This window comes from Chiloscyllium punctatum, chromosome 7, assembly GCF_047496795.1.
Source record: "Chiloscyllium punctatum isolate Juve2018m chromosome 7, sChiPun1.3, whole genome shotgun sequence".
Lineage (NCBI taxonomy): Eukaryota > Metazoa > Chordata > Chondrichthyes > Orectolobiformes > Hemiscylliidae > Chiloscyllium > Chiloscyllium punctatum.
Window position 1 is genome coordinate 63,047,423 of NC_092745.1, and position 26,224 is coordinate 63,073,646.

Below are 26,224 nucleotides of genomic sequence, written 5' to 3' on the forward strand. Positions count from 1 at the left end.
TGGAAAAGTGAGATATTTGCACACTCATGAGAAGAATAGAGGTGTAGACTATTTTCCAAACAGTGCGGCATGCAAGTTCCACTGGCAGTTAGGCAGGTAAATGCATTTTTGCAGTCATTTCAAGAGGGCTAGAATATAAGAGTAGAGTTGTACTGGGAAGGTTCAAGTGTCACCTGCTGTAGAGGATAGCAACTCTGAACAGGTTAATAAAAGTACTCCTTTGATGGTGCCAGAGAATGGTGACACTGTACAACATTTTTAACTGTATTTTGTAACAAAATATATGAAACAATAAATACATTGCTTCAGCCAGACGATGTTGAATCTGTGGAACTCATTGCTCATCAAGTTTACCTGTTTATGTAGTATTCTGTGCTTTACAGCTTGTGTCTTAGCAACATAAAGTATAAATATGAGAAGGTTGCTGCTGATAAAGTGCATTTTCACTTCAGCATCTCTGCAGGTCTCAGGACTCATTCCAGATTTGCAGTGGGCAAGTTCTCACATCTAACTTAGATTAGATTCCCTACAGTGTGGAAACAGGCCATTTGGCCCAACAAGTCCACACAGATCTTCTGAAGAGTAACCCACCCAGACCCATTTCCCCCTGACTAATGAATCTAACACTATGAGCAATTTAGCATAGACAATTCACGTAACATGCACATCTTTGGAATGTGAGAGGAAACCAGAGCAGCCGGAGGCAGACACAGGGAGAAAGTACAAACTCCACACAGACAATCGTCCGATGCTGGAATCGAACCTGGGTCCCTGGTGCTGTGAGACAGCAGTGCTAACCACTGAGCCACTGTGTTGCCTCAACTTCTTTGGGGTTGTGGGGTGTGCAAAATGACTACTTATGAGGAAATGATAGGGTGCTGTGTAGCTTATCTGGTTTGTACCTGACCCTCCTGGTTCAAGTTTCATGTCAGGACTTGATGCCAAGGAAGTTGTTTTCAGTATGTGGACAAACAAATTGTGTAGTAACATACACCAGTGGTAAAATTGGACAAAAATCATGGTTAGCCAAAGAAATTGGGAATCTATACCGTCATTATGCATATCTCCAGCCCATAAGTATGTGTTGCCACAACAACTCTGACATTTTTGCCACTGGTCGGATCAGCTGGGAGACAACAAGTCTGGATCAGATTGGTGTCCATAACCCCCACAGTGGTTCAAGTGTAGTTCTGTCTGGGATGGCTGCACAGCTTGCCTCTTTGCCATACCTGTTGTGGATTTCATTACGCTCTACCTTTGGACAATTAACTAATTGCCTTATGGGAGAAGATAGCTAACTCAAAAGGTCAGTGGGAAGGGTTAGGGTTCAGATACATACTTCAACTCAGCAGTTGTACTGCTTGCACCTTTTAGCTTCCAGGATCCACTGTACTTGTACATGTTTCAGTACTCCAAATACACTAGCCATAGAGTATCATCAAGATGTATTTCTTGGAGTGACTTCCATGATAGCTTCAAGTCCACAGATGGATGTGTTCCCACTGTTGAAAATAATGTTATGCACCATCTCCTACAGTCAGGGCTTCTTTCTTCATCTTAATCAGAGTATTGCACCAATCTAATGGATGTACACTCTGACTGGACCTCTTGCAATTTGTGAAGAGTTTATGAATAGCTTGGTGGCATTCTCAGCCTTGCCATTGAATTGGAGGTAAAGAGGTGATAATCACATTTAAGTCACTGTGTCTAAGGAGACACTGCAAATTCTGTTCACAGGATGACTGGTAGCCCAAATCTTGCAAACATCTCTTGGGATTTTCTCAGAACACTGAACTGTGCTATCTATTTGGCTCATAGACTGCATTATTTTAATTCAGTTCTATCTTGGACAGATCAAGGTAACAAACTATCTGGATGCTAATGTGTGTTGCATGAGCTGCTGACATTAGTTCCTTCCACATTTCAGCAAATATTGTCCCTTGAATATCAATTCCTTTCTGACAGATCATGAAAATCACAATTGTGTTGAAGTACCTTTGGAATGATTGAATGACCAAAAGATACTTCAGGTTATCAGAGCAATCCACCGCAGCATGATTCAGCAGTTGTCAACATGAAACATCAATGCAAGTGATTACACTGTAAAACCATAAAATATAGGAGCAGAATTAGGCCATTTTGCCCTGTGAGTCTGCTCGACCATTTAATTATGACTGAATGTTTCTCAAACTCATTCTCCTGCCTTCTCCCTATAACTCTGATCCCCTTACTGATCAAGAACCTATATTATCTCTGTCTTAAATGCAAGCAATGACTTGACCTCTGCAGCAATGAGTTCCACAGATTAACCACTCAGGCTGAAGAAATTCCTCATTTTGGTTCTGTAGGGTCAGAAGAACAGATTCAAGAACAGTTTCATCCCTACTGTTAGCGAAATTTTGAATGGACCTCTTAATTGTTAATGTTGATCTCTCTTTGCACGTTCTCAGCAGCTGTGCATCCTGCACTCTGTTCTGTTATTCTGATACACTTGTATAGCACAATCTGCCTGTAAAGCACACAAGACAGCACTTTTCACTGTACCTCAGTACACGACAGTAATAAATCAAATTGTCCCTTCACCCTGAAACTGTGCCTGCAGATCCTAGTTTCTCCTAATAATGGAAAATCTTCTCCACGTCCACTCTACTCAGGCCTCTCAGTATTTTATGAGTTTCAATCAGACCTTGCGTTCTAAAATCCTTGAGTACAAACCCAGAAGTCTCAACTATGCCTCATATGACAAACCCTCTAACCCAGGGTCATTCTTGTAAACCTCCTATGGACCCCCTCTGAGACCAGCACATCCTTCCTTAGATATATGCCCCAAAGCTACTCATAATAATCGCTTTCAGCCTTCTTGAAATGAATGCTAATGTCACATTTGCCTTCCTTGATGGGGTTAACTATTTTTGACAATGTTTTTGGAATCAAAATTTCTTTGAAATCTCAGGAACATTGTTTAGTGTCTTGTTAATTCAAAAGAATAGTATTCTATTTCATTGGTTGTTGAGTTCAGACTATAGATGTAAACTTCAAATTTATCCTGAGGGAACACAATCAGCAGAAGTGTTTTCTTACTTAGTGTGACCTTGTCTCAATTGTTTCCAATGTCTTTGAGGCACATGTTTTAAGTCATTGATTCTTTGAGTCCAAATTGAAATCTATGGCACTGTAGAAGGACTTCTTTTAGATTGTAATATTAAAGAACCAATATATTTACTGAACCTGTTTTGAAGCACCGATTCTCAGTTTTTTACTCAGAACCATTTTGCATGCTTCTGCATTAAAGAAGAGTAGTTTTATGATGACTGATAAAGAAAAACTTACTCAGATCCAAAGCAAATCCAGTCATAGCATTCCAGCATCTCCAATTTTGACTTAACACAGTCATTTTCCTACTGTAACTTATCCAATATAGTATGAACAAGGTTTAATTTGATTCATACTTTACATCACACTATGCTCATTAATTTATGGAGGAAAGCTTCTAGAGTTTATCATGATCTCAAGTTGCTACTTCAGCAGTTTCTTCAAATCAACCATCCCAAAATAATTTGCAATGGACTGCTCCTAAAATCCTTCAACCACATGTACTTCTGTACTGGGAAAGCTTTGCCACTGATCCCAAGTAACAAATACTTAAGAGTAGTTCCCAAAAGTTTGCAGAATATTCTAAGATAGGACTAACGTTTATCAAGACTCACCTGGTGAAATATAGCACAGCTGTCAAGAATCACAAAGTACTTTGCATTGCTAATAAATATAGCTACCTTTTTGGTAGTGAATAGAAGATTAATTTCCACATGATAGTCTTGTTTAGAATCTCACCAGATGGATAGCGTGCAATTCTTTTCAAGTATGATCATTAAATTCTCTACGACATCATCATGGTTATAGGAACAGTGACATCCTGTCTGAGCAAACTATCTAGCATTTCATTTAACTTAGCACCTCAAGAAACTGAATCACAATACATGTTTTGACCTTATTGGCTCATATTTGGTACCCTGCATCAATTTGTCTTGCCTCGATATTGAATACAGGAAGAAGCTCCAATATTATACACTGCTTGGTTAGTATCTCATAAGTATTGATTGTGCATACTATTACCTCAGTAGATGGTATTTTGTTAATTGTATTATCATCATTGAACCTACAATATTCATGTCTAGACCTTTCTATGCATTAGATACTATATGCTAATGAAATATTGAGCTTACACATATCAACACTACATTGGACCAGAATTTATTTATATACTTAAATGAGAAACTTTGCACCTCCATAAACATCATTCTCAGCCATGAATGTTACAAGCCTAAAATCTCAGTGTTTTTTAATAGAGGTGAAGCAACATTACTTAACATCTCAAATAGTCTCAGGAGCATCATATAAAGTAGTTGCTTGACTTCAACTTAAGTACAACACATTTCAAATTAATCAAACTAAAACTGATGATATGACTTTTGTTTTTGGTGCTCCATCCGTTGCTCCAGCTATTTTGCCCATGTGCAGGTGATTCTTTTGCATGATATTTTAGTACAAAATAATATACCTTTCTACACTTGTTGCAATTGTTTTTCAAAGATAAGGCACAGCAATCTTGTGGAACTCCTGTTTCTTTCTACAGATCCTGCTCTCACATCTATGGGGATTGATATTTCCTGCTTGCCTGCACCATGTTTTGGTTTTCAATGACTTTACATACCTCTGTCACATTCTGTACCTTCAACTCACCAATAATTAAGTTGCAGCACCACACTTCCAGTTGTGCAACAAACTTCACCCGATTCCAATAATTTTAGATTAGCTTCTTGAAACAATCTCAGTCTTGATCTAAAGTCTGCAATCTTAAAACACAAATCAATCTCAAAACATCTCCCAGAGTAATAGCATCAAGTTCACATCTGGCATGTTTTTGCAGTGCTCACCATTATGTTTCACCAGTTTCTTGCATTGTTCTCTTGAAGTTGTGTCCCTTATTGCACAATCAGCAATGCAGAGAGATCTTTCTCAGCACCTATTCTATCATGTTCTTGTCCCCAGCCATGATCCCATCTGTCCACGTGGAGTTAGGTTTGCATACTTCTTCCCCAGGGAAATGTCACCACTTATAATTCCTGCTTAAGCTTCATCACAGGAAATATAGCTTTCCCAGGCTCACTTGAAATTCTTCCACTTTTCCAGTGAGCGCGCGAAGTGATGGTAGCGTACTTCCAATGCCATTATACATATTCTTCAGTTTAAAAACGGTGTAGACGAATGAGATATCTACTGAAATAGTGATGCTTTTTAAGCAATCACCACCACCACCATCTACATTCTGTGGACACTTTAAATGGTAGCTGTAGATTTTTTTTTAAAAGAAGCATTAACATTTTGTTTTTAGCATACAAAATGACAAACTTACTTATGATGTGTTAGAATTAATCCAAGTCTGCTGTTTTACTAGATCTCAGAAGAGAAAAACAAACTGACAAATAATACAATGATGACAAAGACAGGAACCTGTACCGTACTTCACAGAAGTATCTGATCATATTGTCTCCAGGAATGCTGCAGAAGGGCAGCACGATGACTAGCACTGCTGCCTCACAGTGCCAGGGACCTGGTTTCAATTCTAGCCTCAGGTGACCATGTGGAGTTTCCACATTCACCCCATGTCTGTGTGGGTTTCCACTGGGTACTCCAGTTTCCTCCCACAGTCCAAATATGTGCAGGTTAGATGAATTGACCATGCTAAATTGCCCATAGTGTTCAGGGGTGTGTAGAAGAGGCGTATTAGTTCGGGGAAATGCAGTGTAATAGGGTTAGTGTGGACTCGTTGGGCCAAATGGCCTGTTTCCACATGGTAGGGGTTCTACGATTCTATGAAGGGAAGGGACAGCATGCACAGTAAAATGAAATTAACAAGTAGCTTATAACTATTCCCCTTTGGATATTGCCTTTTCGATTTAAACATGCAGTGTGCAGAAATGTCAATAAGCTTTGTACTAACCTTCAATTTTCAATACTGGTTTGCCAAGTCAGTTGCTTTGGAATAGGTAGAAGACAACAACAACTGGACATACAACCTAATTTCACATGGACACTAGATATTGAAAACACTGCCTCATTAATCAATCAACTTCCCAGTAAATCAGCTTTTTCACCTGTCGTATAAATTATTGTAATTATTAGATATTTGGTGTTCTTGCATTATCTAGATGAGTGAAAGACAAAAAATATTGACATGTCTTTCTTTTCGACAATGTCCAAATAAAATCAAACTACTGCAAATACAAACACAGTACTGGAGAAACTCAGCAGGTCTAACAGCATTTGTGGAGAGAGAAACAGAGTTAACATTTTCATTCTAATATGATTTCTTCAGAAAGGATAATATTCAAGTTCTATATCACCAAGCGACTGTTTAGATACAGGTATTTCTGGGATAATGTGTGTTTGGTCAATGTGAATTGGCTATAATGTGATTGATGAATAATGGACATTGTTTGGTATAGCATGAATTTTCTACTGGACAGATATGGCAATCTTCCATGGAGCAATTTTCTATAGCGCAGGAATGCAACCACTGCATTCTACCAGAAATACCAGTACAAAAAGTTAATTTAACAAAATCAATTGGCTATAGCAAGTTTCACATGTCTTTAACTGTCAGCCAACTGCTCATCCTTAATGCACTAAGGATGGTTGCTAAATATTGTGGGCAAAGAGCCAAATTAGGACTTCTGAAATTTAATCAGTACCCACTGGGAAAAAAAAATCAAAAATGAAATTATTGTGACATATTACTTGATGCAATCAAAAGAAACTTTGTTGAGTGAAGGATGCTCAGCAGGTAAAAAAAAACTTCAAGCTGAGAAAGCTGATTGTCCTGCAAGTGTGATAAACAGAACTCACTCACAAATCAATCAGCCTGAGACAAAGCCTTGGAAACAAGAACAATTTATTACAATCTTGCAAGAACCGGATGCCTCTGCAATAAAGCAGAAATGCGCATGAAAACAGAGCCTGATAGCATTCTTATTTAATTTACAAGTTGCGGAATCACGCCTCCCTTTTCCCATCCTATCATAAGCCGATTACCTCACTTGTTAGTTATTCTCTTAGCTGGCCATCCTGCTGTCCTTATCTGCATTCTTTGTTTCTTTTTTGTTACAGCTTGTTCTTTTATCCAGTTTCTCTTATCATATTATAAGCTTTATTGTGAAATGCCCTTGCTGCTTCTTTTTGTGGTCAGCTACAACCCTTTAAAGTTATTTCCTAGTTTAAAACTATTTTCTTTAAAAGACCCTCTATATTCGTTAAAGCCTTGGCCTTCAGTATGCTATATGCTACAAGAATTAACACCCCACCCCCCCCACCTGCAAAAACAACATTTCTAATCTCCCACACAAGCATTCTGAAATCCTTGATTTTTAAGTTTGTATGCAATTATGATTGCTTAATGCTTATGTGAATTATTTAAATTGTTCATTGGTCACTCTATGATTAACAAACTTAGTATCCAAATTTCACTTTTAAATAACTTAAATCCAAGTTCATAAATCACTGGAATGTCTGTTTCCACACAGGAGTTAAAAATGTGCAATATTTGGAAAGAAATAAAGGAATGGAATAGATTGTAAAAATATAAATGGGACAAGTTACAGAAGGTTTCATAACAGATAACATTTTGAATTTAATTTGTTGGCTAAACTGGTATGCCTGAACAAGGATAGCAGGATGCAAAACAAAAGGGTAGTTGCAAGAAATAAAAGATTTCATTGGGTGAGATGGAAGTCTTGGAGTGGATAGAGATTGCTCAATTTGGAGCTCAATAGGAGAGGATCGCTAATGGCCCATCTTAGCGTAATCCAACATGAAATGATAAACTGAGAAGGTGGAAACGTGTACCGCATGGATTTGCGCATTTGTTTAATAAGCCTTTCCGTTGCAGGACATTTTCTTTGTCTTCAAGTGATCCAGTCTATATGGTCATTTCTGATTGACTAGAAAATATCTATGCATTGGCCACAATTCACAATTTTAGAAAAGAGAATCTTGTGATTAAAGTTCTAAGAATTATTTTGCTGCACAATCAGAGCTTTCACTTTTCAGTTCTGAAACAATAAACAGAACTAATCAGCAAACAAATGTGTGCAAGGGCACACAGTGAGTCTGTGTGAAGTAGAGATTTGTCAAAAAGAATGGGAGTTAGGAGTACATGTGACATAGGAGAATGAAGTATCTTGCAAAAATGTGAAGGATAAACAATAAAGATAAGAAAGCAGATAGTTTCAGGAAGAAAATGCATTATTATTTCTGCATAATACCACCATTGATCAAATAAATGAAACAAACTGAAGGAGCCATCACTATCCAATCTTGGTATGAAACAAATTTATTTTACGTTCTTCATTAAATAAATGTTTTTATAGAGAAAACACTGCACAACCACACTTCGTAATTTTCATTACATTTTCAATCATTACAAGGGTTAGAAAACAAACTACTAAATGAAGTGCATAGGATACCTCCTGTGGTTCCTTGTAATCAAAACACAAATACGCAAGTTAAATATTAATGAACACAATATTTTAGTATTTATATTAAACTGAACTGTACAATAGAAAATAAAGCATTACATATACAAACAGAAAAAATAACATTTCACAAGTTATTTCAAACTTTGTAAGTGCAAGGACACAAGCATTTATTGGCTTTCACGGACCTGTTTGTAAATACTGTACTAATATTACCCATGCACACATACAATGGAAAACCATGCTACAGGAAGTATAAAAGCAAAGCAGCTATATCTGAAATGTTCTGCAACCAAGTGTCCTTCACCACTTGTGCTATCAAATGGCTTGCTTTAATACTTCTTACATCGGAACAAATTCATGTTTAGGTTGATTAAATGAATATTCACCTTTTGGCATATTGTAAAATCAACATACATAACCAATAATTTGTTCTATAATACTCAGCCAGTTTTCTACATTAGATACTGGCACAATGAATAAGGAATGTCATAAATACTAAGTGAATGTTTGCCTCACTAGATTCAGTCATTGTGTTACATTTCGCGGCAGAGCTCAGTGACAGCATGATCATTGTGGAAGACCCAAGCACAGCATAATAATACAAACACAGACAGCATTTCCAACTAGCTTGAACAGCAGCACATATTGACTTTGCTGTCTCATAAGTTCTACTGGTCAGTTACATACAGCAATGCCAACAAATTTCAGCTCTTGGATTACAATTACAATTGTGCTTTATTTGCATTGATATCAATTAATCAACTGCTGTTGTAAGTCCAGAGTGTTACTGTCCTGTCAGCAGATGAAGATAAGAAAGATAGATCCTCAGTGTGCCATCTACACTGTATAACTTTGTCCTTATGCTTAGACACCACTGTTGTCGGAAGTGGTTTTATTAGATCTCCTGTGGAGGAAAGTTAAAAGTTACAAAAGTCTGCAAGTGTGGTAAGCATTTAGTTGCATCAAATTAAAATAAATTTGCAAATGTTAACATGTAAAATGCTTGCTGGTGACCAAACATTTTCCTTAAGTTTTTAGTTTATTTAACCTGAAATAGATGTTACTTATATCCATACTGCAAGTTTCATAGTTCTTCAACCATAATAAATAATCAATATAGGAAGTACGTGAAAATAAATATAAATAATTTAGACCTGAAAACATATGAAAAGGGACTCTCCAGGTAGGCAAAATGAACCAGATAATCCCAGAATGTACTATTGTCACATCCTAGACTATTCACGGTTAGCTATTGCCAAACAAGTTGTGGCTATTTCAGACAGTGTATGGCAATTTCTCATCCTCATTAGTCATTTCCATATGAACTTCACAAATATAAGCACAAAGGCTTAAAGTATCTATGATGGCCCCAAATGTCAATAGGCTTGTTAACACTTACTGGCCATACCAAAAATGATACTAATTATATTTACTGCCACCAACCATGTAACAAGAAATAGAACTCTATCTTTGGTTGCAGGAAAAAAAAAGTGAATAAAAAAAAAATGAAAACTTCATGAATGCGTCAATCAGCTTAAAGTGAAAAGCAACAAACGATTACAAAATATTTTCAACTGATAGCTCGTAATAGATTTACCTCGTAAGTCAGTTACTTTGACAGTAGTGTCATAAGATCCTGTAAGAAGGTAGTAAGCTCCTGGAGAGAACCGGACCGAACGTACATCACTACCATGTGGTTGGTAAATTTGCACCACTCTGCCTCCTCTGATATCATAGAGCATGCAGCTAGAATCCTCCTGACCCGTGGCTAGGAGTCTTCCACTTGGGTCTACAGCCACAGAAGCAACAGCACTGCCTGTGTAACGAAAGTTATACAATGATCCAAAAGTGGTACATACTAACTTCGCTAAGAGTATAATTGGCTCAGTTCTGTGATCAAACTACAAAGTGATATATCTTGGTACAAGGGGCAATATAAACCAAAGGTTGCAATTAAAAATGCAGTAATGGACCTGGAGGCATTTCGTATGTTTTCCTGGGCTTTGTGCACAGAGGCGTCAAGTACAAGTGCAAAGTACCTTATGACTTGGAGGTGCCAGTGTCAGACTAGAATGGACAGTTAAAAATCACAATGCCAGATTATAGTCCAACAGGTTTATTTGGAAGCACTAGCTTTCAGAGTGCCACTCCTTCATCAAGTGGTCGATCACAGAATTTATAGCCAAAGGATTCTGGATTAGTGGTGCTGGAAAAGCACAGCAGTTCAGGCAGCATCCAAGGAGCAGTAAAATCGACGTTTCAGGCAAAAGCCTGTATTCCTGATGAAGGGCTTTTGCCTGAAACGTCGATTTTACTGCTCCTCGGATGCTGCCTGAACTGCTGTGCTTTTCCAGCACCACTAATCCAGAATCTGGTTTCCAGCATCTGCAGTCATTTTTTTTACCTTATAGCCAAATGAGTTCAATGTCACAGAGATGTGATACATTAAACAATTTTAGGTTAAATCTTTCATCTTTTAAAATTGGATATGCTGGTTTAATGTTATGAAAATCACAGAACTACTTTTAAATAACATTCTCTAGTTCAGCTTTTCTAACAATAGGTGTGAAGTCTGTCTGTATCCCAATGTTTAGTCAGACTGACAAGCCCACTACATAGTTTAACATGGATTCATGCAGTTTTTAAGTGAAATAAAATGCAATTCTGCAAAAACAAATTCACCCCATAAGCTTAAATGTGCGCGCATGTTGGAGCAACAGAGTGTGTGTGCATGCGAGTGTGTGCGTCAGTGCACGTGATTGACTGTGTGTAGGCTTGGTTAAGTATGATGGGGTATGTATCTGAGAGAGGGTAGGGGATGTGTATGTGCGCATATGAACGAGAGAGCGAGAGAGAGCGCGAGAGAGCGCGCGAGATGTGGTGAGACATCAACCCAGGGTCCCAGTTGATGCCCTTCCCATGGGTGCCAAACTTTGCTATTAGCATCTGCTTAGCCACTCTGCATTGTTGCTTGTCCTAAAGTCAGCCTTGGAGTATGGTCACCTGAAGGTCTGAGGCTGAATGTCCTGGACCGGTGAAGTCCCGCCTGGTGATTGTTACGCAGTGTCCATTCATTCATTGTTGTAGTGTCTGCTTGGCCTCACCAATGTACCATGCCTCAGGGCATCCTTGCCTGCAGTATATGAGATAGACCACATTGGCCAAGTCACGAGTACCTGCTGCGTACATGGTGAGAGGTGCCCCCATGTGAAATGGTGTTATCAGTGTTGATACTTTGACATCTCTTGCAACGGCTATCATGACAGGGTTGTAAGCTATTGTTGTCCTGAAGGCTGGGAAGTTTGTTGCGCACAATGATCTGTTTAAGGTGTGGTTGTTGTGGTTTGAGAAATGGAGGCGTGGGCAAGGTGTTCATTCTCGTCAATAATGTGTTGAAAGCTGCAAAGAACATTGCATAGTCATTCGGCTCCCAGGAAGTACTGGACAATGAAGGTTACCCTGTCTCCTGAGGAGGTCATTATGGTTACTCGCAGTGGCAAGTCAAAACTGACGGTTGGTGAATTGAGCATCGTACCCTGTTCTTATGAGGGCATCCTTGAGCACTTTCAAGTGTCCGTCATGTTCCTCCTCATCCAAGCAAATCTTGTGTATGCAGAGGGCTTGTACATAGGGGATGGCTATTTTAATAAGTTTCAGGTGGAAGCTCGATAAGTGTAGCATCGTGAGATTACCCATGCATTTTACTTTGCTCAAAAACTATATGAGTCTCTGTAAAACTATACAGAGGGCTTGTCAGTTTGACTAAACATTGGGACATAGACAGACTTCACATCTACTGTGAGAAAAGCTGGACTGAATGTAATTTTAAAAAAAGTTCTGGGATCTACATAACAAAGAACAGAAACCAGCATATCCAATTCTAAAGGATTAAACAATCTAAAATTGTTTAATGTATTACATCTCCATGACACTGGACTCCCTTGGCTACAAATTCTGTGAACATGATCTTATACTCCACAACAACCCGATGAAGGAGCGGCGCTCCGAAAGCTAGTGCTTCCAAATAAACCTGTTGGACTATAATCTGAAGAAATTATAACAAACCTTTATAAAACACCACTTTAGATTCAACTGGAGTATTACATCCAATTCCAGGTATAGTGAGTGTGAAGACATTAGGAGATGATGAAGAAAAAGATTTCTGAGAACGGTTCCAGGGATGGTACTTGGATAGATTAGAGAAGCTGGGATCATTCCCCTTACAGAAAATTGTGATTTCATAGAGGAGTTCAAAATCATGAATGCTCTAGATTAAACTAGAAACTTGAATTAAAGTTTAACAAGCTAATCCTGAACTATCTTTCAATCAATAATGAATTACAATCAAGTGCTTAATTTCACTATTTAATGGGTGTTCAAGCTTATGCATACGTTGTGTTGAAACTGGAGTAACCTTACATCAGCAAAACTGACAAGTTCAGCTTAATTCAATTATAATTTCCCATTGCACTCCAGCAGAAACTCCAGATTGTTTTCCAATATATTAGCCACCAGCCAAATGTGGCTAATTGTGAATCTGAATGTGGCCAACTGCATTTCTAAATAGCGAATTGTGGACATCATTGGACAGTGATCTCAATATTTGTATTAGATCAGTGCAATAGTTATATAGTTAAAATTTGTATGTCACAAGACAATAGAATGTGAGAATATTTTTTGATTTTCAAGTTTTCTACTTCTTTATTGCTGAATGATGATGGATATTTCTTCAGGAAAAATAATGCAAAAGACATTTACCTGTATTGCACCAGTGTATGTAAGGCCTTTCTCTTAAAATTAGTGCAGGTGACTAAAATAGAGTAGCAAGAGCCATCCTTATGTTTAGTCAGTCATTTTTGTTGGACACTTATGGTAAAGCTTATTTTACCTACTGGCTATACCAGACTCAGCCATTGCTCAATTTTTTTCTCAAACAAATATCAGTCACCAAAACCAGACTTACCCGATCCATGAAATGCTGTTCCAACAACACGAACACAGCTTGGAACTCTCAGATCCCAGAACCTTACAGTCTTGTCTTGTGAGCCAGATGCAATCATCCATCCTCCCCAAGTGTAAAGTGCTAGAATATGACCTATAATAACAAAACAACATTGGTCTCTAAAGTAATCCAAGCTATAGTGACCATTTATAAAGGAATATACATTTAATTGATTACAAAAATAGAACAAACTTCAGCATCAGACATCAAGAATTGGAGAATTATGTTTGATTCATCCCTTTTCACATTTGGCTAACCAGAGCTAGAAAAGATGCTGACAAAGTAGTTCTTGCAAACCGAAGAAAGCAATTTTTCTTTTCCCCAATGAATGGTATTTCCAAAGTTCACCCTTCCCTCCCATTGCATTGCTTTCAACTTAACCAAATTAATTAAGGGGATTGTTGGTCAATCTAAAGAATGTGGACTGCAGTGCTTCAAGAAGGCAACTCATCACCTTCTCAAGGGCAACTAGGGACGGGCAATAAATGCTTATCAACCAGCAATGCCCATATGCCACAAGAGAGAATTCAAAAAATCCATTATATGCCAGGAACTCCTCACAAACCTGAAAAGTCTTGCTGAACCTGCATGTTAGTTTTATATTTCTTGTACAAAGGTTGTCATTCAGAAAAATTAGACAATGTTTTAAGAAGTTCCTTATCATTTATAAGGTAACCTGACTTTTCATTTCTCCTCCCAAAGTAAGCACCTCACACCTGCTCACCCTGATATCCAAAAACAAATTTATTCCTATCACAGCTTACCTATTCTAGGGAATCTTCCAAAAAGCCTAATGTCTCTCTCATCATTGTATTATCAGCAAACTTTGATGCATTACTGTCCTCATTCAAGTTATTATTTAAGATTGTAAATAGCTGAGGCCAAAGCAGCCTGACATTTGAAAATATTGGCTTTATTTTTTGCTCTTTGTTTTCTGCCCAATGGCCAAGCCTCCATCTCATAGTCATACAGCCATACAGTCCCAGCCTTTCTTTTTAACTCAAACCTTCCATATGCAGCAACATGCTGGTAAATCTCTTCTGAACCCTCTCTAGCTTAATAATATACTTCCCAATAACAGAGTAGTCCCATTAATTTCTTCTACTTTTTCTAAAATTAATAACTTTGTGCGCCTCATAAAAGGAAGCCTTTTGGCTTCCACTGTTTTTGATTATGCTCTTAGTGTCTTTTGTATCATAGCAAATACAGAATATCTGTTTAAAGTTTGTCATTTTCTTATTCCCCAGACTATAATTTGTCCTGTTTCTCCCTCTAAAGACCAACATTTACTTCTGCTAATCTCCTCTTTCCTGGGTTTAAGAAGAAGTTCTTAAGATCTGTTTTGCTTGCTTCTAAAAATTTCCTATTCAGAGGCTTACAACTATTCTCTGTGAGAATTTTCTTTTAATCCAGATTATTTTTCCTGAATACACGTGATCAAAGTAAAACTGCCAAAAAGACAAACTCTGATAAGAATTGCCAGCATTTTCACATTGACTCAATTCTGCACTACAATGCATAAAGAAGTCTAAACAACAGATTTTTTTTGTTTATCTTTAAATTCATTTCTTTGCGCTGAATTTCAATAAATGTTTGGCAAGTATAGCATTAGATTTTACAGTGCATTGAAAAATATCTCTAACTAATACCAAACTATTACGTTCTTATTTATTTGTTCTTGGAAATTAAATTATGGTCTATTGCATTAAAGAAGTAAAAGCAGTGATGAAACATTAAAAACACAAGTGCAAAAATCAGCTGAGGCAACAAATTCAGGCCATCTATTCATCCTGGTATATGGCATTATTTTCTATAATATAAAGAAAATTATTTAAAAAAGGGAATAAGTATCTATTTTACAAGAGAGGAAAACCAGAGCAATTATTGCAACCTTACCTTTCAAAACCTATTTTAAGGAGTCTGAAATGCAGGTGATGACTGATAACTAGCTCCAAACACATTACATATTAAAATACATTTTCTAGCATTAAATTAAAAGGGAAAAAATGCAAACAAGATTCCTCATCTACTAATTAAGTGAATCCTGGACAGTAACAAGTACAATACATAATTGATTCATGTTTAATAGAGTTACAAAAAAGTCACTTTTTAATTGAAAAAAGCATTTTCATCTACCAATTGTTTCTAGTTACAAAAGCAACATCAATTTAAGGTTTTTCAATCTATTTCATACCAGTATGCCCACTGAGTGCATGTAATCCCTGGCCTCGTTGACAGTCTGTTGTATAAATATTACAATCTCCAGCTCCAGCACTGATTAAGATTGCTCCTCCACTTTCGGGGCCCTCCATGAAAGCAAGATCCCGGATAGTACCATCATGCATGCTGAACTCCAAATCAGGACCTGTGAAAGAACACCTTACTTATTTAGGTTTTTCTTCTGTAGCAACAGACACAAGCAAATCTCATTCATCATTAGAATATTTTACAACACACAAATGTAATTCAATACAATTTTCAAACATGCATAAAATATGTAATCATTTTAGCAAATGCAGTGAAAATACTAATGGAATTTTGTAATCAACCCACCAATTGCTTTGAAGGAATGGACTTCTGACAAATATGACAATGTTTTGTCACTGCTAATTCCTGAAATTTCCTGCTGAATTCCTCTAACTTTCTCAGGTATGCATGCAACTTTTCTGGGTGAAGCTATTTCTCTTTGGCTTTGATATTTTGCTACTATTTTCTCCAAACTCCGGAAACATTGCAGAGATTTTTAAAAATTAGAACCACAGACCCCAGTTTCAATTTAAACATATTCACAGCACTGATCATGCGTTGAGTCTCTAAACATTCCCTGCAGTTTATAGTTTGGCTCATTCAGTTTTGACATTATGTCTGTAAGGAATCCGAAGTCTGACAGCTCATTGCACATTTCATCCCTTGATTTAAGAAAAGTGACTATTTCAGGTATCAGATCTTAAATTCTTTGCAAGAAATTCCCCCAACTTATCCTCCATGCTGATGCAGATGGTTAAGTTCACCGTAGGCAATACAATTTGTCGAGTTAAAGTTTAAGCAGTAAAGGGCTTTTGCTTGAATTGAGTTTACTTTCTTAGTGACAGCTTACATCACATGACAAAAGTGCATAACATTACTGGCTAGAGCTTACTGGTGGATTATACACTGTTAATTGACAATAGAGGGGAAAATCAGGATCATTTCTGAAAAATGCAACAAAGCCTGCATTTGCTCCAAGCATGGCTGCAGCACCATCAGCTTTAATGGAATCCAGTTTCTTGACTGGAATGTTTTTCTCATGCACATGCTTTTGAATTTTGTATATATTCTCACTACTTGTTCTCTTTAAGGGGCACTTAAGAGTGAGAAGATCCTCTTTATTTGGTATGACCTTAAAAACCATACATACAAAAACAATTAGAAGGTGGCGATGGATATATCAGACTGAAATGAGAAGCATTCAATTCTTCAGGTCTGACTGTTGCAGAAATATGTCTTCAGACAAAGATTACACTCATCCTGCTTCTGTGAATGCATTGAGTGAGGACATGCTCTGGATTGCCGTTATTGTTTCTTCATTGTTCTTAAAGTTACTGAATAAAAGAGTCAGTGACTGCTAGCTTTGCTTCTATAATTACTTTGCCATCTGTGAATTATCTCATATCTTGGCAGAAAATGGCAAACATAAAATGATGCTTCAGTGTAAGCCTTTCCTTATGCTGCTGGTTTAAATAAAAATTACTGCTGAGCTTTCCAAACAGCTTTCCTCTGAAGTATGCTGTTCAAGGCAAAACAATCCTTGAAGTTACTGTGTATCACAGTGTGGTGTTGTTCCAAATTCCCCTTTTTACTTATCCGTATATGCTGGTGATACATAACAGCAATTGCTCTTAGCTTTTATAACAGCAATTCAATTTCCTGTTGCACATGAAAGTTGTATATTATTGGTTTATTTTTAGATACCCTAAATTCATCACTCATCATTATTGCTTCATCTTGTAGTTCAGAACCTCAACCTGGGCGTCGGATGCAGAGGTGATGACCTGACAGAGGTTTATAAAATCACAAACCTATCAGATAAGCAGCGGAAGAAAAAAAAATCTACAGGTCTACACAGAATAGGCAGAGGAGCAAAACCAGCTGAACTCTTCTTGCAGATAGTTCCCATGGACATGACAGACTGAATAGTCTCCTATATTTCTAATACAGTAATATACTAGATTTACATGTATTTAGAAAGGAGAGTCAACAAGACTCTCTGCATGGAAAATTGTGTCTCACTAACTTGATTGAGTTTTTTGAAGAAATAACAAAGAGGATTCATGAGGGCAGAGCAATGGACAAGTTCCATATGGACTTCAGCAAAGGTGTTCCACCAAGCTTCCACATTGTAGACTGGTTAGCAAAGTTGGATCACATGGAATACAGAGAGAACTTTGGATACAGAACTGGCTCCAAGGTAGAAGACAGAGGGTGGGGTTGGAAGGTTGCTTTTGAGACTGGAGGCCTGTGACCAACGGTGTGCCACAAGGATCAGCGCTGAGTCAATTGCTTTTCGTCATTTATGTAAATGATTTGGATATGAACATAGGAGGTGTGATTATTAAGTTTGCAGATGACACCAAAATTGGAGGTAATGGATAACGAAGAAAGTTGTCACAGAATAAAATGGGACCTTGATCAGATGGGTTGATGGGCTGAGGAGTGGCAGACAAAGTTTAACTTAGATCATTGAAAAGTGCTGCATTTTGAAAGGCAAATCAAGACAGGACTTATACACTTACTATTAAGGGTCCTGGGTAGTGTTGTTGAACAGAGATCTCGTTCAGCTCGCTCCACTATAATATGACAGTGATGTTCCTCTGCAACCTTGAGCTATAGAATATTGCACTATGGAAAACTGCTATAGAAAATCATGCTATAAAAGATTCCTAACAGAAAAATCGCAATGCCCATTCAGTAGAAGGTTTGCGTTATCCAAACAACGCTCACCATTCAATCACATTATAGCCATTCATGTTGACTAAACATGTGTTATAGTAGAACAACTGTCATGCAGGTTCATAGTTCTTTGAAAGTGGAGTCCCAGGTAGACAGGAGTGAAGGGGGTATTTGCTATGTTTGTCTTTATTGGTCAGTGTATTGAGAATAAGAGTTGGGAGGTCATGTTGTGTCTCTGCAGGACATTGATTCAGCTACTTTTGGAATACTGCATTCAAATCTGGTCTCCCTGCTATAGGAAAGCTGTTGTGAAACTCAAAAGGATTCAGAAAAGATTTACAAGGATGGTGCCAGGGTTGAAGGGCTTGAGCTACAGGGAGAGGTTGAATAGACTGAGGCCATTTTCCCTGGAGCGTCAGATGCAGACGTAATGACCTGACAGAGGTTTATAAAATCACGAGCAGCATGTATAAGGTAAATAGACAAGGTCTTTTCCCTGGGTTGGGGGAATCCAAAACTAGAGGGCGTAGGTTTAGGGTGAGAGGGGAAAGATTTAAAAGGGACCTAAGGGGCAACCTTTTCATGCAGAGGGTGATGTGTGTATGGAATGAACTGCCAGAGGAAGTGGTGGAAGCTAATACATTACAACATTTAAAAGGAATCTGGTGGGCTAGATAAATAAAAAGGAGTTCAGAGTGATATGGGCCAAATGGTAGCAAGTAGGACTAGATTAATTTAGGATATCTGGTTGGCATGGATGAGTTGGACCCAAGGGTCTGTGTCCATACTGCACAATTCTATGACTCTACACTGGCCTCAAAAATCAATTCTTAATATATTTCTTATTTGTTCATGTTGCCTCAAAACTTACTTTACTCTGCAATTATAGACCACGTTAACCAAAGTGAAACATGATTCGACAAGCCAGCAAAGCCTGTTATAAACATGCACTTTTCTCTAGCCACACACCTCTGGAAGTGCAAGTCATGCAGCAACATTAGTGTGAGGGTGAAGGAATGGGACAGGCAATGAGGTCAACTGCAACAGATACACATGGCGAAGGAATGCAGATGGGTGGTGAAGCCAATGGTCACAGATGTGCACAGATGTCAATCATGACCAAAATGTTGGAGACCACAGTCATAAGATGTCAGCCTTTTTACACTTGCCTCAGACTGAGCACATAATTTAGATTGATACTTCAGGTCATGTTCAGGACGTCTGTGCTGTTGAAGGTGCGAATATTTGGTTTATTCATTTGTTGGTGTCACCTTATTTCTAGAAAGTTAACAAGCATGGATCTTCACCTTTTGTCAGTCCTTTCGCCTTTACACATTCCACATAGGTCAACCACACCAGTCCAGTATTTCTGTCACCAATTTTTTCTCTTCTGTTTACCCCTCATACATTTTCTTACAATATTTCCTTAAAATAAATTCTCTGTCTACTATTAAGTCTTAATGCGGTGACCAATATACCATGTACAAATTTTCTATTGTCTCCAGCAATTTCCATTGGTCTGTTTGGATCTGCAGAGAATCCTCCAATATATCCAGCTCATCAATTATCTCTTTGCTTTTTCTCCATGTCTTTAATAGGATGTTAAATCAAGGTCATGTTTACCTGATCATATCGATGTAAATGATACCATTACACATTTGAAGAAAAGTAGGGAAATTGTTTCTAGTATCTTTGCTAATACTTATCCCTTAACCAGATTCACAAAATATAATGGTTTGATTACTATCTCATCACTGCAAGAAGGACTTTGCTGTATCAAATTAATTGTTGTGCTTTCTATATTACCACATTATAAAAAAACTTCAAGACCCGACTGTGCTTTGGAACATCCTTTATGTGACGTAAGGCACTTTATTAGGGATTCGCAAACCACAGGTTATGACCCCTTTAGATTGGTTTGTAGAACAAATATTTGGAGTCAGGGACTATTCCTTCTCTGTGGCAGCAACAGTGATTGGAGACTGTCCTGTCTGGAATCTCTGGCAGAACACCAAATCAAACAGCATGAGGCAGGTGGTGAGCCCAAAGTGTCCTTTAACACAACTTATTTTGGCAGTGCCTTTGACTGGGTCTGTTTGCTGAATTGGTGCAGCTGAAGTCAATTGCATCTCAGTAAGTGACCAATTGTAGTAAAAACCAGGTGGTCAAAAGACAAAGCTAGAATGGCAAATGTTGGAGTCATAGAGATGTACAGCATGGAAACAGACCCTTCGATCCAAGTCGTCCATGCTGACCAGATATCCCAACCCAATCTAGTCCCTCCTGCCAGCACCCGGCCCATATCCCTCCAAACCCTTCCTATTCATATACCCATCCAGATGACTTTTAAATGTTGCAATTGTACTAGCCTCCACCACTTCCCTCTGGCAGGTCATTCCATACATGTATCACCCTCTGCATGAAAAGGTTGCCCCGTAGGTTCCTTTTATATCTTTCCCCTCTCACCCTAAATCTATGTCCTCTAGTTCTGGACTCCCCCCACCCCAGGAAAGAGACTTTGTCTATTTATCCTATCCATGCCCCTCACGATTTTATAAACCTCTAAGTTGCTGATCTTTGAGCGGCCCTATTCTCTCTCTAGTTACCCTTTTGTCCTTAACGTATTTGTAAAAACCCTTTGGATTCTCCTTACTCTATTTGCCAAAGCTACCTCATGCTCCATTTTTACCCTCCTGATTTCCCTCTTAAGTGTACTCCTCCTGCCTTTATACTCTAAGGATTCATTCCATCTATCTCTTCTACACCTGACATATGCTTCTTTCTTTTTCTTAACCAAACCCTCAATTTCTTTAGTCATCCAGCATTCCCTATATCTACCAGCCTTTCCTTTCACCCTAACAGGAATATACGGTATCTGGACTCTCGTTATCTCATTTCTGAAGGCCTCCCATATTCCAGCAGTCCCTTTACCCGCAAACATTTGCCCCCAATCAGCTTTTGAAAGTTCTTGCCCAATACTTTCAAAATTAACCTTCCTCCAATTTAGAACTTCATCTTTTGAATCTGGTCTACCATTTTCCATCACTACTTTAAAATGAATAGAATTATGGTCGCTGGCCCCAAAGTTCACCCCCACTGACACCTCAGTCACCTGCCCTGCCTTATTTCCGAACAGTAGGTCAAGTTTCGCACCTTCTCCAGTAGGTCCTCAAAGAACTTGAATAAATTTGTCAAATAAGCTTACCCTTTCACAAAACAATGTTAACTCTTTCTGATTGCATTGTGCTTTTCTAAGTGTCCTGTTACTATTTCTTTGATAATGGAATATAGCATTTTTCAAATTATGTTAGGCCTTAAGTGTCCAACCTTTTGTGCAACATATTCATTTTTTCTTTCTCATCAGGCCGTTGAGGAAGTGTTGGAAAAATAAACCTTCAGAAATTTAGGAATAGGGAGACCAGTTGGTTGTTGAGACCTTCAAGCCTGGAAGCAATCTCCCTTTTTTCCCCACTACCCTTGCAAATGGTATGACATACAAGTCTCTGGGGAATGGCAGGGGTGGAACATGCTGAATCTGTAATGTAGAGTTCAATTGATCCTATTAACATAACTGGCATGAGGTTTGGTTGCGAAAATCAATGTTTAAGTGATCTTTAATTCCTGCAAGTTGGCTATCTTAATTTCAAGCTTGTAATTTGATTAATAATACAGTTACACCACAATGAAAGAACTGAATGAACAAAACTTAAAATATGGATCTCTAGTTTAAGATCAAATATTAAACTGATATGACTAAGTTTATAACTAACACACCAAATGGGCTAGCTGCTTGGAAACTGAAAAGTCATTTGAGATGAAAGTATTATTTCATTATTTGCATGCAAACTGGAGAACAGAGAACGGGCTATGTAAAATGATCCAAAACTTGATTGAGGCCCCCAAAAAAACAACTGGTCGATCACTGAGCCTTGAGAAAGCAGGCTTGGCCTATCCAGAATTGATCATGTGAATAGCAAGAAACAAAAGGATCTGAGGAAGGGACACGGGACCTGAAATGTTAATTCTGATTTCTCTTCACAAATGCTGCCAGACCTGCTGAGCTTTTCCAGTCTATTCTGTTTTTGTTTCTGATTTACAGCATCCGCAGTTCTTTCAGTTTTTATGTGAATAGCAAACACTGATGAGGAGTTGTGTCCTGAAATGATAGCGAGCTAGCTCAGGACAAAGCAGGTTGATCGGGTACTTGGCGATCAGAACACGAGAACTGATCATTCCCTTTATTCTGACTCTAGATCTAGCCCCAGTAAAGTTCCATACATGGACACTAGGTTACAATAGCTAGCTTAGAACAAAGTAGCCTGACCAACTACTTGGAGACCAGAAGGAGACAATTGAGCACTTCCTCTGTTACAATTGTGCAAGGTTGCCTTGAATTGTCCATGTGGATGAGAAAATATGGGATAATCTGGGATAACCTTTCAATTTTCTGTCTTTCCTAAAATATTAATTAGCACAGTACCACAGATTACAAAAACATTTTCATGTCAGCTGACAGGCAAAACTCACCGCCTATGTTCTTGAAGAGGTCAGAGACAAATATAGCAACAATGCTGTCCATTAAATATTCTACCAGCATCACATCATCACACCTCGTGCCATCATTGCTTCTTACATCCTGTCTGTAGACATCATATTACCCATAAACCCCTCAAGGTCTGCTAAGTGAGCCTTGCTTTTCAGAGATTTTGAATCTTGTTGAATTATTGACAGCACTCAGCAGTCCATTGAACCCCTTCATCACCTTGTAGCTGCTTCCTTTCTACCTCTTCTAGCTGCTCTCCCATCTCTCCCTACCCTATGGCTGCTCCTGTCATCTCTCCCTGCATTTCCCTGCCCTGCGGATGCTCCCTCACAGCATCTCCCTGCCCTGTGTCTGCTCCCTTACTGCATTTCGCAGACATGTAGCTGCACTTTCTCCAGACTTCATTGTCTAATTTGTAACATTAGACTCTTTTACAAGCCATTCTTACAAACCCCCATTATTACTTGATTTATAGTCTGTCCTACGCTGAACTTACCGTCTGGCTGTCTATGAATCACTCCTACCAGTGACTGATTTCATTGCTATTTCTAATCTCCAATGAAACGGATTCTACAGTTGTTGCTTCAAACCAACATTTCCCACTACCATACTGATCTTATCCTGTATCAACTGAGCCACAACACTGTTCCCTTTCTCCTTTCCTTTGAAGGGTCCGTTTCGGTGCTGAATGACTCTACGACTCTAAGTCTCTGTAATGGTTATTATATCATGTCTACTTGTTTCTTTTTGTGCTATCAATCAATTCATCCATCTTGTTATGAATGCTGCATACCTTCAGATAAAAGGGCTTTTAATTTTATCTTTTTTACCATTTTACCTTACTCGACCTGATTAACCGATGTGTTTACATTTGTATGCTCTGTCCATCCAAGGCACACACTGGTTATCATCATGCACATTGCTACCTACAAGAATGCCTTGCCTTATCCTTTCTAACTACTTTTTCTTACTGAGTTGAAGTTTCTTTTTGAGTGTTAAAAAAAAGGTCATGCGCAAATAACGTTTTGGGATCTGAGTTGTTGACATCCACAGTAAACCTCTGAAGCAAAAAGGGAACAGTAATTAGCAAATGCAGTACTTTAAAGTTATAAGAATTGTCCCTTCATTCTATTAGATTTTAGTTGATTTGTATAACTTTCTTTAACTGCTTTTAACTCATTACCTACAATTCCCTTCCCTCACATGAAAGGGATGACATATCTCAGTTTTGAAGGCTCTACTGTCCCCCAGTATCCACAAATATTTTTTAGGGAAGCGAATTCCAGATTTCCACTAACCTTTTTGTGAAAAATCCTCCTTGACCTCACTCCAGAAAGCCCAACTCAAATTTTAAAATTATGATTCTCTCATCTGAGAGAAAAAAAATTCGCTACCATATCAAATCCTTTTAAAATATTAGTGATTACACATTTGATCAACAGTAAGTCTACAAATCAGAATCAAATTCCACTAAAAGGTTATGTAAACTGCAATTCATTTGAGCAGCTAAAGAACCCAAGATATTTTACATGGGAGAGAACAGTAAAAGCTACTCAGTTATATGCTTGATTTGGACTTGAAGGAAATCGTTTAGCTGGCATAATCACAAGGTCTTCTTTGGTTTTTCTTTGCCTTGCAATCTCCTCCTACTGTGCACTTGTATTTGCCTTCCATTTATATGACCCCAGTATTCCCCCCTTGCTCCATAGCTACTATTTGAACTTTTTCTACAATTCTCAGTAGTAACTAACTAAACTTCTGATCCACTGATAGTCTCGACTGAAGCCGCCTCTGGGAATACTCAAAAGAAATTTATAATAATCTCCCAATTTTCCCAGACTATCCCTAATTCATATCTTTTGAGGCTCAGACTCCAGTTCTCCAATCCTGAGTCAAAGTCCATAGAACAAACAGCACACTGCAGATGTGGTTGCAATGCACTGTGGACAATCTGTTCCCACATGCTACAGCTACAAAATTTCACCTGCCTTGCCACTTTCATGTTCAATTGATTTCAATTTATCACAACTGTTCCATCTGATTTTATCAAACAGTTTAAAGAGTTACACTTCAAATTTAATACATCTCTTGTATTTCCACTCATATTTGTTTAACTACTGCTCGCATTTAGAGGGATAAAATGTTGAAAAGTCGCCAACTGCTCACCGAATTAAAGCCTGAACACTCGTCAGCTCTTTGGGGCTAAAAAACAGGAGCAGGTCATTTTGTCTCTGTATAGAATTCCTATTTGCACTATATTTTCAAGTTTGCAAATCAGGCCTTGCCAACTTAACATGATTTTTTTTGCAATTTATCTCCACAATGCCTTTTTCCATTGTTAGCCTGTCTAGGTTATCTGGACAATAGGCTACAGTAAATCTGTTCCACAACTTGTGTCAACATTCTTTTAGGAGAAAGTGAGGACTGCAGATGCTGGAGATAGAGTCGAGAGTGTGGTGCTGGAAAAGCTCAGCAAGTCAGGGGTTGGTTGATGAGGGTGTCCCAGAGACGTCCTGTCTCCCTGATGTAAAGGAGACCACATTGGATGCAATGGATACGGTAGATGACATTGGTGCAGGTACAGGTAAATTTCTGTCAGATGTGGAAGGTTCCTTTGGAGCCTTGGACAGAGGTGAGGAGAGTGGTGAGGAGAGTGGTGTGGGCGCAGGTTTTGCACTTCCTGCGTGGCAGGGGAAGGTGCTGGGAGTACAGTGTGGGCTGGTGGCTAGGGCTGGGGGTGCACGCCGGGTAGACCCGACGAGGGAGTAATAGAGTCATAGATGTAGAGCACGGAAACAGACCCTTCAGTCCAACTCATCCATGCTGACCAGATATTAATCTCATCTAGTTTCATTTGCCAGCTCTTGACCCATATCCCTCTAAACTCTTCCCATCCAGATGCTTTTTAAATGTTGCAATTGTACCAGCCTCCACCACTTCCTCTGGCAGCTTATTCCATACACGTACCACCCTCTGCATGAAAAAGTTGCCCCTTAGGTCTCTTATATCTTTCCTGCTCACCCTAAACCTATGCCCTCTAGTTGTGGACTGCCCCACCCCAGAGAATAGAATTTGTCTATTTATCCTATCCCTGCCCCTCATGATTTTATAAACCTCTATAATGTCACCCCTCAGCCTCTGAGGCTCCAAGGAAAACAGCCCCAGCCTATTCAATTTCTCCCTATAGCTCAAATCCTCCAACCCTGGCGACATCCT

The 26,224-nt window shown here is 38.5% G+C and overlaps 1 protein-coding gene across 10 annotated transcripts in view; it reads right to left on the reverse strand.

Moving 5' to 3' along the window:
• Positions 1-8,373: 8,373 nt before the first annotated feature.
• LOC140479737 (WD repeat-containing protein 47-like) overlaps positions 8,374-26,224 on the reverse strand; it is a 59,632-nt gene continuing 41,781 nt past the window's right edge. For all 10 annotated transcript variants that reach the window (XM_072573827.1, XM_072573828.1, XM_072573824.1 and 7 more), the window contains 4 exons: positions 15,731-15,901; positions 13,498-13,629; positions 10,132-10,350; positions 8,374-9,438 (listed from right to left, as the gene is read on the reverse strand). In XM_072573827.1, coding sequence (XP_072429928.1) covers positions 9,293-9,438; positions 10,132-10,350; positions 13,498-13,629; positions 15,731-15,901 — 668 coding nt within the window. In that variant the 3' untranslated portion in view covers positions 8,374-9,292. The remainder of the gene's footprint in view (positions 9,439-10,131; positions 10,351-13,497; positions 13,630-15,730; positions 15,902-26,224) is intronic.